The sequence below is a fragment of the Microcaecilia unicolor genome, chromosome 1 (assembly GCF_901765095.1).
Source record: "Microcaecilia unicolor chromosome 1, aMicUni1.1, whole genome shotgun sequence".
Taxonomy (NCBI): Eukaryota; Metazoa; Chordata; class Amphibia; order Gymnophiona; family Siphonopidae; genus Microcaecilia; species Microcaecilia unicolor.
In genome coordinates this window covers 164835928-164853140 of record NC_044031.1, presented here as the reverse complement: position 1 = coordinate 164853140, position 17213 = coordinate 164835928, and the positions used below count along the sequence as shown (strand labels likewise).

Here is a 17213-nt window from a genome sequence, read left to right as displayed (position 1 = left end):
GCTTTTTCGCCTTCGCTCGATACCCGTCATCGAGACTCCTCAGTACCAAGGACGTGGAATCCTCACATCTCCTCAGGGCTGGGTCCGACGAAGGTCGGTCCCGGGGGGTCTGGATAACAGGAGGCCTCGAGGCAGGTGGAGACCCATTCTATGCTTCGCTGCTCCCAGCGGGAGTTGGTCTCTCAGCAGTCATTACCTCTCCTCCCGACGTCGATGCTCCTTTCGATGTCGACGCCACTGACCTCAGTACAGATGTCGATGTCCCAGACCGAGCCCCAAAAAGCTTTTCTCGTTGGGCTTCTTGAGATGCTTGGGTCCGTTTCTTCATACGAAGACACAGACTACAAGCAGCTGGGCTATGGTCGGGCCCAAGGCACTGGATACACCAGGCGTGGGTATCGGTACCTGAGATGGTCTGGTTGCACCAAGTACAACGTTTGAAGCCGCTAGGCGTCTTCGATGACATGGAAGGGAAAATGGCTTTGGCGAAATCAAAAGATGCGATTGTGCCTGATAAAAGAAAAAGAGCACAAAAAATAAGGGAATAATCCCACCGTGACGAGGAAACTTGAAAGGGAACAAAACTAAAAATACACTACAGGTAACTTTTTAAAAAAAATGACAATAAAAAAATAAAATAAAGAAAAAAATTAGGAGAAAAATAGCAAATAACTCGAAGACTCTTTCCTGGGCCTGAGAGGAGTGCAGAAAAAAAAAACTACCGCACCTCAACGTGGAGAAAAGAAAACTGAGGCATGCTCACGCGACGGGCGGGAAGTCATCTGCGTATGCGTGGACTCTGGCAAAACTTTTTATTTTTGCTGTGAAAAATTTGCCGTTTTCTGGGCCAACGCGGACGTCGACCCACATGTGAGAACAAGCAGCTTGTCCTCGGAGAATCATTTTTACAACCATATTACAAAAGGACAATCTAAGCACTGTGTTGGGGTAGAAAAAGTGTGAGAACAAGAACTGGGGAACACACTGGATATTAAAGAATGGGACAAGGTTTGGGATGTTGACACTGTATATCTCCATGCCTGGATCAGTTATTCAATCATTTTTCTTTTTACTTCACAAAGCTTATTGGAACCTTATCAGGTTTATGGCAGAAGGTGACAATGGATGTTGGACTTGGAAAGAGGAAGTGGGGATACTCTGACATATGATCCATCATTGCTCATGGATCCAAATATACCGGTCAGACATTTGGATGAGAAAACTAAGCCTCTTTATCTGAAGTTACTTATAGAATACAATATGCTTATATTGTAGATACAAAAGTGTAGCAGATGAGGAAAAGAAATTATACACAACTACCAGTGAAGATGGAATAAGCTGGATAAATATTTATCAATGTTGTAAATTCAGCCCTGTGTGTGCATGCATATCTATATACATACACACCTGCCATAGCTGATTATGTTGTCTGGTGGCTTTAGTCATGTTTTCCCACAGACATTCACATATTTGGTTTGTCACACTACAATAAAGAAATCTGAACACAAATGTTAATTTTTCTACAACCTAGGATTCTTGTCTTTGAATGAATCATTGTTGCCTGCACTCTAATACTGAACCACACTGTCAAGCAATCGCTGGATCCCACAGAATCACACTACATTAGAGCTTCCCAAACCCATCAAGCAATCACTGGATCCTAGAGGATCACTCACTACATCAGAGCTTCACAAACCTGCCAAGCAATCACTGGATCCCCGAGGATCACAACTATATCAAAGCTTCCTAAACTATGGAACATGAAACCCATGTTTTGGGTTATGGCCTAGGCCAGTGATGGCGAACCTTTCAGAGACCGAGTGCCCAAACAGCAACCCAAAATTGAATTATTTATCATAGGTGCCGGTACTCATTATGGGTGGGGTCACCACATATGACTCCACCCCTGATAGCCACACCCTTTACACCAGCCATGGCGCATATAAACAGACGTCATTGAAGCTATTATACTAGTATATGAGAAAAAAATAATATGATTTTTTTTTTCATTATAAATCATTTCTGTAAGCTGTTATAGCTCCAGTATACCCAGTGCAAAATAAGACAGCAGATGTAAATTCTCAAATTGGACATATTCCAAACACTAAAATGAAAATAAAATGATTTTTTCTACCTTTGTTGTCTGGTAATTTTGTTTTTCTATCTATATTGATCCTAGTCTCTGATTCTGTTGCTCTCTATCCGTTAGAGAACTCCATTTCCAGGGCTTCCTTTCCATGTATTTCTTTACTTTCCTCCTTTTTTCTTCTTCTTCATTTCTTGCCCTCCATCCATGTCCAGCAACCCTCCTCTCCCCTCCAGCCACCCATGTCCAGCCGCCCTCCCCTCCAGCCACCCATGTCCAGCCACCCTCCTCTCCCCCCTACCCTCCCAGCACCAGGCAGGCCTCCTTCCCACCAAGCACCCAGCATCAGGCCTGCCTCCCTCCCACCAAACACCCAGCACCAGGCCTCCCTCCCTCCCACCCAACACCCAGCACCAGGCCACCCAGCACCAAGCATCAGGCCTCCCACCCAGCACCCAGAATCAGGCATCCCTCCCTAGCACCCAGCAACAGGCATCCCTCCCTCCCTTCCACCCAGCATCCAGCATCAGGCCTCCCACCCTCCCTAGCTCCAGCATCAGGCATCCCTCCCTCCCACCCAGCATCAGGCCTCCCTCCGAGCACCAGGACCCCGCCTCCTCCGAAATTTAAAAGTCATACCTGGTCGGGGTTAAGGCAGCAGCGGCAGCGAAGTGTGTTGTTTGCTCGGAGCACCTTCGACCTTCCCTTCTGTCTCTCAAGCTCTGGTCCCACCCTCGCGGAGGGCGGGACCAGAGCTTGAGAGACAGATGGGAAGGCCGAAGGTGTGCCGAACAAACAACACACTTTTCGCTGCCACTGCCAACGCCACCTTAACCCCGACCAGGTATGACTTTTAAATTTCGGAGGAGGGGAGGGGGGCCCTGGTGCTCGGAGGGCGGCAGGCGGCCTGGTGCTCGGTGGGAGGGAGGGCGGACGGACCAGCGACGGCGCGTGGGCAGACGGACCAGCGACGGCGCGTGGGCAGACGGACCAGCGACGGCGCGCGTGCCAACAGAAAGGGCTCTGTGTGCCCTCTCTGGCACGCGTGCCATAGGTTTGCCATCACTGACCTAGGCGGACGCTCTATAGAACATCATCCTGGGTTGCCAGGGCTTACACACTTTCTGCAGCTGCATGAACTGGAGCCACAACTGCAGGAAGATTGGTGAGCGATGCACTTCAACACACTCATTTGTAAAAAAACAAACAAAAAAATAGATACAGTATTGCTCCTTCCAATGTAGTTATGTTACTATTTGACACTGTGAGGCGTATTTTCAAAGCAATTAGACTTACAAAGTTCTATAGTAACCTATGGAACTTTGTAAGTCTAAGTGCTTTGAAAATGAGCCCCAAACTGTTCTACAGAAAATCCAGGATCTCAGTGTTTCTAGACCACATCCAGCATATTGAAATCACTGTCAGTACTATTTCTCTGTTTGTAGTAATATTGTGAATGTCTTCAATTAAATCTGTCCACATCTACTGACTGTGAAAGTCTGTATATCACATCTATGTAAATATATGCTCCATTTTCTTTTTCAAGATTAACCCACATGTAAACTCTGCAGTTCTGCTGCTTTAAAATTTTACTATTAATACTGTCTTTCTTCCTACTTCTTGAATAGATTATGGGCCAGCATAGCTATACCTTAGTGATGGTTCTATGGGTGCTACATATAAATCATCTTCATTCATGACTGCCTCTAGATATCCTATCTTTGTTTACCTCTCCATGTTCAATTTACATAGCCTTACCCTACTACTACTATGTTTACTACAAATTGTAATAATTTCCTTCAAGATTTTTTGTAATTCTATTTACTTTTTACTATGTAAGCCGCATTGAGCCTGCTCTGTGTGGGAAAGCGCGGGGTACAAATGTAATAAATAAATAAATAAATAAACAGATCCAGGATTTTTATTTCTTATACTATGGATATTAGTATACATCTCTCCGAATGTTGATCTTTTCTCACATTTCTGTACATCTTTTTAATGTTTTATTTACCTGAAGGCTTTATTCATATATCCTTGGGGATCATAGTTTAAAATCCTCTTCAGTAGATTTGTTGATCTGTTCAGCATGAAGATGACTGGGAAGCATTAAAGATGAGGATAATGTAACATCAACTCATTACACTAGGGGTGAGGTCAGGAATACATTTATTCCCCAATCCAACACATCAGATATAAACATCTCAAAGGTTGAGCTATGTAATTGTAAACACTATATATGGCACAGTTTTATATAGTTTTAGCTTTTGGATTCTTCAGAAAATAATGATTTTGTATCATTAGTTCAGTTGTGCTACACACCTACAAAACAGTCACTTTTAAAAATCTTCAATAATGTAATAATTGTGCTGCCTTCATTTCCATTGTATATAGCCTCTGTCATCCAGTGAGCCATTTTTACAAAGTCATCTAGAAGAGCCAAATCATGTTCTTCCATATTATTTATCATTTTAGAAAACAGTATTGACAAATCAAAGTTAGAGGACTGAGGTGTCACATGAGAACACTTTCCTATATCTCTAAAGCATCTGGACCCTGTTGTCTTAACAACACAAATTTAAAATACACTAGCAGAAGTGGTCACAGATAATCATGTCAGTTCATTTATCCTTTAGAGAAAGAATGCACACAAATAGCTTCCTTCATCAATTCTTTATGTTAAATTTTGGATAAGTTCATCAGTAAGGAGTTTCATAAGGAATAAGGGGGGGGGGGGGGGATTTTCAAAACCTTTATGCAGATAAACCCATGTTTAGTTTTGACCATGTGAATAAAGAAGCAGGGTTAGCTCAGATAAGGAAAGTACACATAGAGGGGCATAATCGAACAGGGCGCCCATGTTTTCCTGGGGCCGTCCTCGCAGGACGGCTCCGTGGAGGGGCAAGGAAACCCGTATTATCGAAACAAGATGGGCGTCCATCTTTCGTTTCGATAATACGGTCGGGGACGCCCAAATTTCAACATTTAGGACGACCTTAGAGATGGTTGTCCTTAGAGATGGTTGTCCCTGGTTTTCGGCGATAATGGAAACCGAGGATGCCCATCTCAAAAACGAACAAATCCAAGCCATTTGGTCGCGGGAGGAGCCAGCATTCGTAATGCACTGGTCCCCCTGACATGTCAGGACACCAACCGGGCACCCTAGGGGGCACTGCAGTGGACTTCAGAAATTGCTCCCAGGTGCTTAGCTCCCTTACCTTGTGTGCTGAGCCCCCCAACCCCCCCAAAACCCAGTCCCCACAACTGTACACCACTACCATAGCCCTAAGGGGTGAAGGGGGGCACCTACATGTGGGTACAGTGGGTTTTGAAGGGCTCACATTTACCACCACAAGTGTAACAGGTGGGGGGGGGGGGGGGGGGGGATGGGCCTGGGTCCGCCTGCCTGAAGTGCACTGCACCCACTAAACTGCTCCAGGGACCTGCATACTGCTGTCATGGAGCTGGGTATGACATTTGAGGCTGGCATAGAGGCTGTAAAAAAAAATTTTTTTAAAGTTTTTTTTTGAGGGTGGGAGGGGGTTGGTGACCACTCGGGGAGTAAGGGGAGGTCATCCATGATTCCCTCCAGTGGTCATCTGGTCAGTTCAGGCACCTTTTTCAGGCTTGGTCGCAAGAAAAAATGGATCAAGTCTGCCAAGTGCTTGTCAGGGACGCCCTTCTTTTTTCCATTATCGGCCGAGGACACCCATCTCTTAAGTACGCCCCAGTCCCGCCTTCGCTACGCTGCCGACACGCCCCCGTGAACTTTGGTCGTCCCTGCGATGGAAAGCAGTTGAGGGCACCCAAAATCGGCTTTCGATTATGCCGATTTGGGCGACCCTGAGAGAAGGACGCCCATCTCCAATTTGTGTCGGAAGATGGGCGCCCTTCTCTTTTGAAAATAAGCCAGATGGTAATTTTTAAATCATCATGTGTAGTCTGTAAATGCAGTGTTCAGAAGGAAACTAGCAATATCGAGGGCATGGGGATATGTTATTTGACAAACATCCAAAATCCCCACACACTTCTGAAAATATTATAGCTCTAATAATTTTTTTACATTTATTTTTAACTTCTAAATTTTGAAAAACTAATCAGGCAATATGGGTGCCACTTTGGTCAGCTACGCCTCATAGGTCTCAGAGTTGGGTCCTTAATGTGAGTCCATGAGTATATCTAAGACACCTGGAGTTTAGTTGCTGGTATAGTTTTACCTATTGTGTATATTTCCGGTTCTGGTGTAAACCTCCACCAAAATGGGATGTAGTCATTATCAGTTTGCTTATTCTAAGATGAAACATTTTGGGGAAGATAGGAAGGGGGGAGGAACGGGTTACCATATGAAAAATAAAGATGCGTACATGGTAGTTGCTATATAGTTATAGTGATGTTGTAAGATGACTTTGCTGGGTTCTGGTTCTGTATCTTGTACTCAATAAAAATGATATAAAAACTTCTAAATGTTGATTTTGAAGTTCTGATTTTATTCTAATAGCTGACTGTTGGAGTGAGTTATCTTCATAAAAGGAGAAAAAAAAAAGAACTTCAGAACTTTGTCCAGGACAGAAGGCCTTAAGATCAGCTATTATCATTGCTCCAAATCACCAATTTTAACACTGTGAAGTAGTAGTATTGTAATCTGATAGTTGTGCTTGGTTAGTGAATGTCCAGAGTAATTGTAGTACTTTGCACTGAACAGATGAAAGTAGAGACATGTGATTATCTACCCAATGGAGAGAATAATGGCATGGAAGTGGTTTGAACACTGTGGTGTGTAGGTGATGGACAAGTTATGTCTTATTTGATAATTTTCTTTCCTTTAATCCTACCAGATCAGTCTAGAACCTGTGGGTTGTATCCATCAATCAGCAGATGAAGACAAACAAAATAGCTCTTTGTAATTCGCCCCTTAAGGGCACTGTGCAGCTATAGAATGCTCAGTATTTCAAATGACCAAGCAATGGAGCTCATGATAACACTTCAACACAAACAATACCTTAATGTATTAGTCACATAAACAAAACAGTATTGCACTCTCCTGATCTACAGTTCTCCAACTGCATCAGGAGCTACTGTACTCTGATGATAATACTGCATTTTAACAGCATTAAGAGTTATTGTACTCCACTGACACAGTGTTCTTCAACTGTATCAGGAGCTGTGTAAAAAATCAAAGACAAGGTAGAAGAACTGCAAAATACAAGTACTTAGAACGGTGAAACTTAAAAACTAGGAGAACAACTTAAGAAGGGAAGAACATTCAGCAATAATAAACTAGGAGGGATTTCTGGACTAGTCTGGTAGGAATAATGGAAAGAAAATTATCAGATAAGACAGTTTCTCCTTCCTTGGTGTCTATACTAGACCAGTCCAGAACCTGTGGGATGTGGCAAAACAGTTCCCGAAATAGGGTAGGACTGGAATCCTGTGGCTGAATAGAGCTTTACCCAAAGCTAAGGTGGTTGGAGGAATTACAGTGGACAAATTAAGCTGCAAAGGTTAAGTAGAATCAAGCACTTAGACTGGAGATGAGCATCCTAGTGCACGCCTCCAAAAAAGGAATGATTTGTATAATAATAAACAAAGGATAGAGGGAAAGAAAATGGATTAGACACAGATCCACTATTACAAGATTCACTAAGTGGAAAACCCAGAATACTGCTTGAAATCTTTATACAGTATGACATTTAGCATCAGACAGAAGCAGAAAATGCTTTCCGTATGTGTAGAAGCCAACCTACAATAATGCAAAAAAAATTATGGATCGGAATGCTAAAGGCCAACAAAATCCTTGTGTCATGTGATAATTCCTAGCTGAGACTCAGAATAGCACATAGCTGAGAAACGTAGGACACCGGACACCAAACAGCAGAGAGAATCAAGATGCTGTACAGCAGAGAAAGGCAGAATACCAAACTATGGCGACACTCAGGAAACCATATGTCAGAGACTAAGGACACCAAATCACTGAGGGAGTCAAGAGGGAAGTCCACTAAGACAGCTAGGAAAGTAGAAAGCTAATAACCTAAGAACAATATACAGGTGACAGTCTCAGAAAAAATACAGCTGAGAAAGTCAGAATGTAATGTAGCTTTTAAATACAGGATAAACTAAACTACAAACAGTCTCAAGAAATAATGGAGCTTGTAGTCAGAGAAAATAACAAAGGTAATATACTAAAGAAGTAACATAGCTATCAGATTCAAGATGCAGTGCAGCTGCTAGACTCAGAAAGGCACAACACAGCCACTGAGCTAAGATGCAAAACAGAGAGAGACACCAGAGATAGTTGTAATAGCTGACCCCAACAGGATAAGTTCCACAAGATAAGATAGTGATCTTGCATTCTACAATCTCAGCTATCTAAATAGATGGTAGCAGACCAAACAAAAAGCTTAGCTGTGTGTCGCATCTGAATGTGAGCTATTTAAGAGGCTTGAGATTGAGATTATGAAAGAGAAGAATAAAGATGTTGTTCTGTAGCAGAAATATAGCTAATTGGATGGAAGGTTTCTATTCCCAGAAGAAATGGAAAAGAAAGCAGCTAAGAGAAGCAAAAACAAAAAACAAACAAACAAAAAAAAGCTGCACAGAACCTGCATGTGGAATCAAATCTAATATCAGCAGAGAAAAACATCCTAAACAGCCAGAAATTGATGCTACCTGCAAGTCTCTGTGACCCAGTTGTCCAAGCAAAATGAGGCAATTAAAAAAAAATGGTAGACACAAGAGACACACAATTCTGATAGGCAGTAGAAAGCAGAATGGCATCGTTGCTGTGTTAAGAGAGAAGTGATCAAGCAAGAGGGAACAAAAGGACTATTCTTGACGTAGGAAGCTGCACTAATATTAGTTAGAAACAAGTACTGCTTCTTTAGTCCTAGAAAGAGCGCTTCGCTGAATAGATGTTACATGAGCAGCAGAACTAAAACAGAGAATGGCCTCTTTCCTCAGGCTACAAACTTCCACGAGACAGCAAAGCTCCAAGTTCTAGCAAAAACACAAGAATTATGCGGTATGCACTCAAAAGAAATGAAGAAAGGTATACTCGCTATTTGAAGAAGTGAAATTCCAAGACAATCAGGGTGGTGGTGAAGGGAAGGGACTCGGAAGCCTGAGTATTGTCCTCAGGCTCCAATAATACTCAGCAGGAAACTCCCCATACTCAACTGGTATCCAGTTAAGAAACTGGTCTAGGAGCCAGCCTACTGCCCACTTCTAGAGCCCCTCTCTGGAATTGGGGCATATAAGGGGCATAGACGTCTAAGTATTTCCTACAGAAAAACTCCTATAAATTTAAAGGAAGCCTTAGGTCAGGTTAACCAGAATTTAACTGGATCAGGAGACAATAGGAATGTGTAACCTAGGAGCTGCACACTCTACTGCCACTATCCACTGGAGACAGAGACATAGCATTCTATAGCTGCACTGTGCCCTTAAGGGGTGAATAACACAGAACTACTTTGTTTCTTTGTCTCCATCTGCTGCTTGACAGACACAACCCAAAGGTTCTGGACTGGTCTGGTCTGGTATGGATGCCAAGGACATGCTGAGTAGTGGAATACTTTGAAATGAGAATATATTTTACATAGAGTTGCATGTGAATGAAATTGATAAACATATGAATGATAGGTTATAGGTAGAGCCAATTTGGTTAACACTGCACTTCTAAGGTGTAGAGAAGATATAAGGAACACGTGGGAAGTGTCTGTGTAAGAAACATGTAAACTCGGCTTGATCTGGCATATTGATTTTGAATCTGTGGGTGAACTTGATAAATTAATGATACTATCATGTATTTACAGAGGCATTCAAAATAAACCAAGTAGCAGCAGTCCCTGAAGAAGTTCTAAGCAAAATGTAAGCCATGCTCGCCTCCATCTTCCTTGTGCTCATTTATTTGAAGACTTGATATTTAATATATTTATTTACATAAATAAGTAATTTTTAAACACTGATTTTGATAAAGATGTAGTGTTTAGTGTATAGGAGTTTTTTGGACCAATAATAATAGCTAATGCCAAGGAATTTTTTCCAGAGTTCTAAGGTCATTTTTTCCTCTTTTTAAGAAGATAGTTCACTGTAACAGCCAGCTATTAGTGTATCATCATAACTTCAAAATCTAAATCTAAAAATAAGTTTAAAATGTCATATAAAAAATTACAAGAGCTATAGTGGTTAATTCATATACATGGAGGGTTTCATGGATAATTGTTAAAAGTACAAGTCTGTGAACTCTGCAGGTATTCTGAAAAGTGACCATTAAATTTGTTTTATAACTAATCAAAACAGTAATATTCACTCATCTAACCCTAAATTGAAATAATGGACATTACACAACAGGACGTCAAATCTCCTCCCTTATATCTTCTGCATTTTAGATCTGTTCACTAGAACCCCACACACTTAATGTTTCATTTTCCATAAAGAATTGCAGTAGAGAACTCTGGTTTTTCTTCTAACACTTAAGCAGAACTTATATTAGCTAGCTGTTTTGAAGTGATGAAAAACACAGGATCTAAGATAAGAGTTTAGCTGTATGGGAACTCTTGATCAACACAAAATATTCTGATCATTAAACATACAAATGTGTTCTAAAACAGAAAAAAATAAATAACATGTTTATAGTATATGACAAAAAAACTTTAAAATTTCACAAAGAAAATACAATTTTAACATCTGTTGCAGTGGACATTTCTTCAATACTACATACACTTCAACAAAGCAGAGCGCTTACAAAAGCAGAATAAGAGTTCAATGTTGACAGGTGCCTAAGTTATGGAATATATAAATACAGAACCATGTCATAATAAAAAGGTGTTTAAAGTTGTCTTCTGTTTTGTATTTATTTCCCTTCACTTGTGAAAAGTGCTCCAGTTCCCTGAACCGTCACAGTAAGGCTGTCAATTATAAGACAACTTTGCCTCAGTTCCAACCACAACATTGGTCCTTTTGATTGGCTCAAGCTTTCATTATGTCATTTCCAAGCTGCAGAGGGGTTAAGCCAAAAATATATTTGGATTCTTCTTTCAGATATTTAGCTGCTAAGATTTAGAATGGGCTGCCAAATTTTGTAAGATCAACTTTGTCTTATCTCTTATTTAGGAAATGCCTGAAAGCTCATATGTTTTCTGCCGTTGATATTGATTAATTTAGGTATGATTTTTTTTCTCTGCTATTTTAGGCTTAATTTCTGTCTGCTAGGTTTTTCTGATTTTTTATATAATGTAATACCACCTGACTAGGGTGCTTCTTTTCCTTGATTGTAATCCACAGTGAATCCAAATGGAAATACTGCAGAATATAAGACACCCATAGCATAGCAACATATAAACTTGTTAAAAATCTATACCTCACTGTAATGGATTTAAAGGCTGGCTTCCAAGGTTTGCTTAATGAAGGTACAATGTATTGCTTTAACATTTAACACATTTGTGTAAAATCAGATATTTTTTCTTTCTTTTTTTTTTTTGAGTCAGGCTTTAATAATATACTTATAACATGGCACAGTAGTAAAGTTTTGGAGTAATGTAGCAATGTGCAGGTTGCAGCATTAATTTAATTTTGCTGCCAGCAAGCACTGAATTCCAAACGTTTATCAAGACTAATGCGTTTCTCTAATATGTATGTATTTTTAATCAACTTTTTGATGTAATGCACTGAACAACTTTACACATATGCTTCAAGTATCCTTTAAATCACAGTGAATGTTTAAGATCAAAATGCAAATGTTAAAGCCAAAGACGAAGACTAGTTCTTGGATGAAAAAGGCAAAGGTACTAAATCAAGATATACATAAAATGCTTCAACGCATTTCCTTCATATGATATGATAGACTCATCATCTGTAAAAAGTTAGAAAAATTATAATAAATTACATTTTAAAGTATACTTGCCTTCAAAAATTTTATATAAAATTCATAACAGTGTACCATTATTTGAAGCTACCCAGAGTAAAAAGGCATGAATGTGGCAGGTGCCTTTCCTCTGTCCATGTGGCTGACCCAGTTCAAAGCCCGTTTCCTTTTATTATTCATGCTCTCAGTATACCCAGTTTATGGGGACCCACTGCTGTTCCCGCCTCAGTTTCTCTACAACGGTTTGCAGTTTTTCAAAAGCTTTGTCCAGGTTATCATTTACAATGGTCAGATCAAAGTAGTGGTTGTAAGCTCTCTGAATTCGAATGCTTTCATCCACTGTTTTTTTCAAGTCCATGTCCTGTTGAAAAGACGAATAAAAACAAACAAACAAAAAAAAACACAATTTAGACTGTAGTACGTGACTTTCCAAATCTGTCCTGGTAAGCTCAGTCAGTGAGATCTTCAAAAAAATAATCAAGACATAAATTCACATACACTGTAAACCCAGGAAATTCAAAATTATCTCGTGGATATTCTGAAAACCAATGTCAGGGTTACTGAGACAGCTTGCAGAGCTGTTTTACTTCTTTGCAGATATTTAAGCTTATCTATAATATTCAGTTCCTAAACTTGTTTTTATAATTTCACTAGTAAATAAGGCCCATTTCTGAGCGAAATGAAACGGGCGCTAGCATGGTTTTCCTGGGAGTGTGTATGTTTGAGAGAGAGAGTGTGTGTGATAGTGAGTGTGTGAGAGAGAGAGTGAATGTGCGTGTGTGTGTGACAGAGTGAGTGAGTCTGGGGGCGAGTGCGTGTGTGTGTATGTGTGAGAGAGAGATACCTTCCTCTCCTCCCTCTGTGGTGTGAGCACCCCCTCCTCTGGTGTGAAGAGCAAATAGGGATGGAAGGGCAGCTGTGAAAGGAAAAGTGAAAGTTGGTGAGGCTGTAAATCCCAGCATGGTAGAAGGCAAGTTTTGAACCTGGTGACCCTACAGCTGTTGATGCCTGTGCACCGGGTACCTTTGCATTCATGTTTGTCATGCAGCTGTTAGAGGGGGTGGAGTTGCTTCCTGTTTGTGCGGTGTACTGTGCAGATCAGCAGTGAAGCGTCTTTCGATCAGTGAAACCCTGTTGCCTCGGTGACCTTCCCCATCCAGCCATGCTGTACCAGCACCGTTGTCGTTTGATGTTTGAGCTCCGTTTCCCAATGTCAGTATTTCCTGCATTGGCTGTGCTGTGGGAGAACTCGCAGCAGTTTCGTGTTCCTTTTCTATGCGCCGGGGGGGGGGGGGGGGCAGTGACAGCTGGGTGTGTGCCGGTTGAGATCGCGTCTCCTGGAGCGTCAGTGTTGCGCCGTCGTCGATGGCATTTCGTGGAGTGTGAGTGCTCTACCCTCAGCGTCATCACGTTCTGACGCGAGGGCGGGGCACACAGCAATGGGCGAAAAGTGGTCTCGACGCCTCAACTTCCGGTCGGAGGCTTCATTTAGAACATTGGGGTAGCGAATTATGTGCGGAAGGGGCGTGGCTGAGGGCGGGTCTAGGAGTGACAGTGAGTGGTGCATATGAGTGAGAGTGAGTGTCTGACAGCCTACCCTTCAGTGTTTCCCTCTGACAGACTGAGCTTCAGAATGTTCCAGGTGAGAATTATTTATATAGATGTACACCAGTTCAACTGCTTTTGACCAAGAATCTAGATAAATAAAATACATAACTATACCAATACAGAGTTCAATACAAACTTTAGTCACTAGATTTTAAAGTTTTGACTAATGATGTTCCAATGGTAATTTCCTCAAGCCTGCACTTGCATCAGCCATCCAGATCTTTGTGATTTGCAACCTCTAACTCAGGAGTGGGCAACCATGGTCCTCAAGGGCCACAACCCAGTTGAGTTTTCAGGATTTCCCAAATGAATATGCATGAGATCTATTTGCATGCACTGCCTATTATATACAAATAGATCTTATGTAAATTCATTGGGGAAATTATGAAAACTCGACTGGTTTGCAGCCCTAAAGGAACAAAGTTGCCCACCCCTGATCTATCTTGTTTGGACGTCCCTTCCTATCACGCAGTTCACCTAGACAAATATAGAACTTCTATTTATAAAGCAGGGCCAAAGATCTGGAATTTACTGCCCTCCTCTAAGATCTATGAGGAATTTGGAAATGTTTAAGAAGGCCTTGAAAACTTAATTCATAGAAACACAGAAACACGATGACAGATAAAGGCCAAATGGCCCACCAGTCTGCCCATCCTCCGTAACCTCTACTTCTTCCTTTTTCTAAGGGATCCCATGCTTTCTTAAATTCTGACACAGTCCTCGACTCCACGACCTCCACCGAGAGGCCATTCCACTCTTCCACCACCCTTTCGGTGAAACAATACTTTCTTAGATTCCTCCTAAGTCTACTCCCTCTTAACGTCACCGCATGCCCCCTCGTTCCAGTTTTCCTTCAGTTGAAAAGGCTCACTTCCCGTACATTAATACCCTTGAAATATTTAAACATCTCTTATCATATCTCCTCTCTCCCAGTGTACATATGTTGAGGTTCATAAGCCTGTCCCTATATTTCTTTGTGTTCAAGACCGCTTACCAACGTTGTAGCCGCCCCCTAGGCTGACTCCAACCTGTTTATATCTTTTCGTAGATGTGGTCTCCAGAACTGCACACAGTACTCTAAATGGGGCCTCACTAGAGACTTATAAAAGGGCACTATCACCACTTTTTTCCTGCTGTCACCCCTCTCTTTATGCACCCAAGCATCCTTCTGGCTTTGACTGTCACTTTTTCTACCTGTTTGGAAGCTTTAAGGTCATCAGACACTGTCACCCCCATGTCCTGTACTGTTTCTGTTGGTGAGCTCTCAGGTTCCCTAAGGCCCCGCAAGGCCCCAGAGGACAGCCGAGCACCCCGAATCTTCACCCGCGGCGACCGCCGTTCACCGAGGGTTGAGCCCTCAGCTGCAGGCGGCCAGCAGGACTGCCGGAACCGCGGGGTGAGGGCTGACCTGGATGGTAGTCAGACGCAGTCTTTAAGGGAGGACTAGCAGAGGCGGCTAGCTCTCCGAGAGGGAACAGTCACTGGAGGATAGCTGGCAAGGGCGGCCAGCACGTAGCACAGACTATGGGAGAGAGCTAGCCAGACGGCTAGCAAAAGTCGCAGTCTCTGAAAGAGGGCTAGCAGGAACAGCTAGCTGAAGAAGACCCAGTCTCCGAAGGGAGCTAGCAGGACGGCTAGCAGAAGTCACTGTCTCCGCAGGAGGGCTAGCAGGACGGCTAGCGGGAGGCACAACACTGAAGGAAAGGCTAGCAGGACGGCTAGCTGAAACGGAACACAGTCTCTGGAGGTGGCTAGCAGGACGGCTAGCAGAAATCACTGTCTCCACTGGAGGGCTAGCAGGACGGCTAGCTGAAGAGGAACACAGTCTCTGGAGGTGGCTAGCAGGACGGCTAGCAGAAGTCACTGTCTCCGCAGGAGGGCTAGCAGGACGGCTAGCAAGAGATACAACACTGTCTCTGGAGGTGGCTAGCAGGACGGCTAGCAGAAGTCACTGTCTCTGCAGGAGGGCTAGCAGGACGGCTAGCAGGAGATACAACACTGTCTCTGGAGGTGGCTAGCAGGACGGCTAGCAGAAGTCACTGTCTCCGCAGGAGGGCTAGCAAGATGGCTAGCAGGAGATACAGCACTGTCTCTGGAGGTGGCTAGCAGGACGGCTAGCAGAAGTCACTGTCTCCGCAGGCGGGCTAGCAGGAGACACAACACTGAAGAAAGGCTAGCAGGACGGCTAGCTGAAGAGGAACACAGTCTCTGGAAGTGGCAACACTCCGGGATCCAATGTGTCGGCTTCTGACGAACGAAACGGAAGCATTGATCCCCTTCCGTTTCGTTGTTTAAATCCCCCGCCCGCCGGCCCCTGGGATCAGCTGGAACCAATCCCTCCGGCCTAGCCAGGCAAGGGAGGCCGGGATTGGCCAGCTTGCCCGGCGGGCGGGGTCTCTTTGTTCGTGCGCCAATCCGGCGCGAGGAGGCGGGGCTGGCTCGCTGGTCTGCTCCATCGAGGGAGACGCCGGCGCCGCCATCTTGGCCGGCGCATCCCCTCCTCCGAGACCGGCGCTTGCTCCAGCGGATCGCCGGTCTCGGAGCGACCCGCGGCAGCGCCGGCCCCGTCGGCGGCTGGTCTTCGCCGCTCTGGATCCCGCGGCCTCCGTCGGAAGGAAGAGAGGGACCTGGAACGGGACACCCAAGTCCCTCTCTTCCTTCGTATATAGAAGCACTTCACCCCCCTATATTGTACCATTCCCTTGGATTCTTGTGACCCAAGTGCATGACCCTGCATTTTTTAGCATTAAATCTTAGTTGCCAAATATTGGACCATTCATCCAGCTTCGCTAGGTTCTTCTTTATGTCATTCACATCCTTTGGGGTGTCCACTCTGTTGCAGAAATTGGTATCATGCGCAAAAAGACAAACCTTACCAGACAGCCCTTCTGCAATATCGTTCACAGAGACATTAAAAAGGGCCGGCCCTAGGACCGATCCCTGCAGTACTCCACTGATAACATCTCTTTCTTCAGAGCAAGCTCCCATTACCACTACCCTCTGTTTCCTTCCATTCAACCAACTTTTAACCCAATCAGTTACTCTAGGTCCCATACCGAGGGTACAATTTATTTATCAGTCGACTGTGCGGAACTGTGTCAAAGGCTTTGCTGAAATCTAAGTATACCACGTATCACATTTCAATGTGCATTTGCTGAGAAACTGGATAATGCTAGAAGCTAAACATGAGGCTCATAAACTTTCTTTTTTGGGGTGAGGGGGTGTCTTTGATGTCTGGATATGGGATAATGCTGTGTTATTATTATTTGTTTTTATTGTTACTCACCAAGGATTGTAGATTATATCTGAATGAATAAATAGTGGGTATTAACACAATGCTACTAGGAACACCTGACTAAAAAAAAAACACTAAGGGATTGAGTTGAGGTCTTTTCCTTCTATTGACTTCTCAGATTTAAAGTTGCCTCCTTAAAGCTGCATGCCTCAATCACCCTGCGTTTTAGGAGGACAGATAATCTGGAATATGTTACATATACTAAACACGTGATAAAGAAAGAAATTTGAAGTAAAAAAAAAAAAGAGAACTAACCTCTTTATTTTATTTATTTATGATATTTATACCCCACATTATCCCAAACTGGCTTGGGTTCAACATGGCTTACAAGCAAAAAATAGCACAGACTAACAATAAAAGGTTAACAG

The 17213-nt window shown here is 43.1% G+C and overlaps 2 protein-coding genes across 10 annotated transcripts in view; one reads left to right on the top strand and one right to left on the bottom strand.

Annotated features, from left to right (window-relative positions):
* GSDME (gasdermin E) overlaps positions 1–1831 on the top strand; it is a 154671-nt gene extending 152840 nt beyond the window's left edge. The window contains exon 11 of the mRNA XM_030202066.1: positions 1083–1831. The gene's annotated coding sequence lies outside the window, so the exon portion shown is untranslated. The remainder of the gene's footprint in view (positions 1–1082) is intronic.
* A 4165-nt stretch (positions 1832–5996) lies between these two features.
* The window catches only part of MPP6 (membrane palmitoylated protein 6), a 251026-nt gene continuing 239809 nt past the window's right edge, over positions 5997–17213 (bottom strand). For all 9 annotated transcript variants that reach the window (XM_030201982.1, XM_030202000.1, XM_030201991.1 and 6 more), the window contains one exon: positions 5997–12303. In XM_030201982.1, coding sequence (XP_030057842.1) covers positions 12127–12303 — 177 coding nt within the window. In that variant the 3' untranslated portion in view covers positions 5997–12126. The remainder of the gene's footprint in view (positions 12304–17213) is intronic.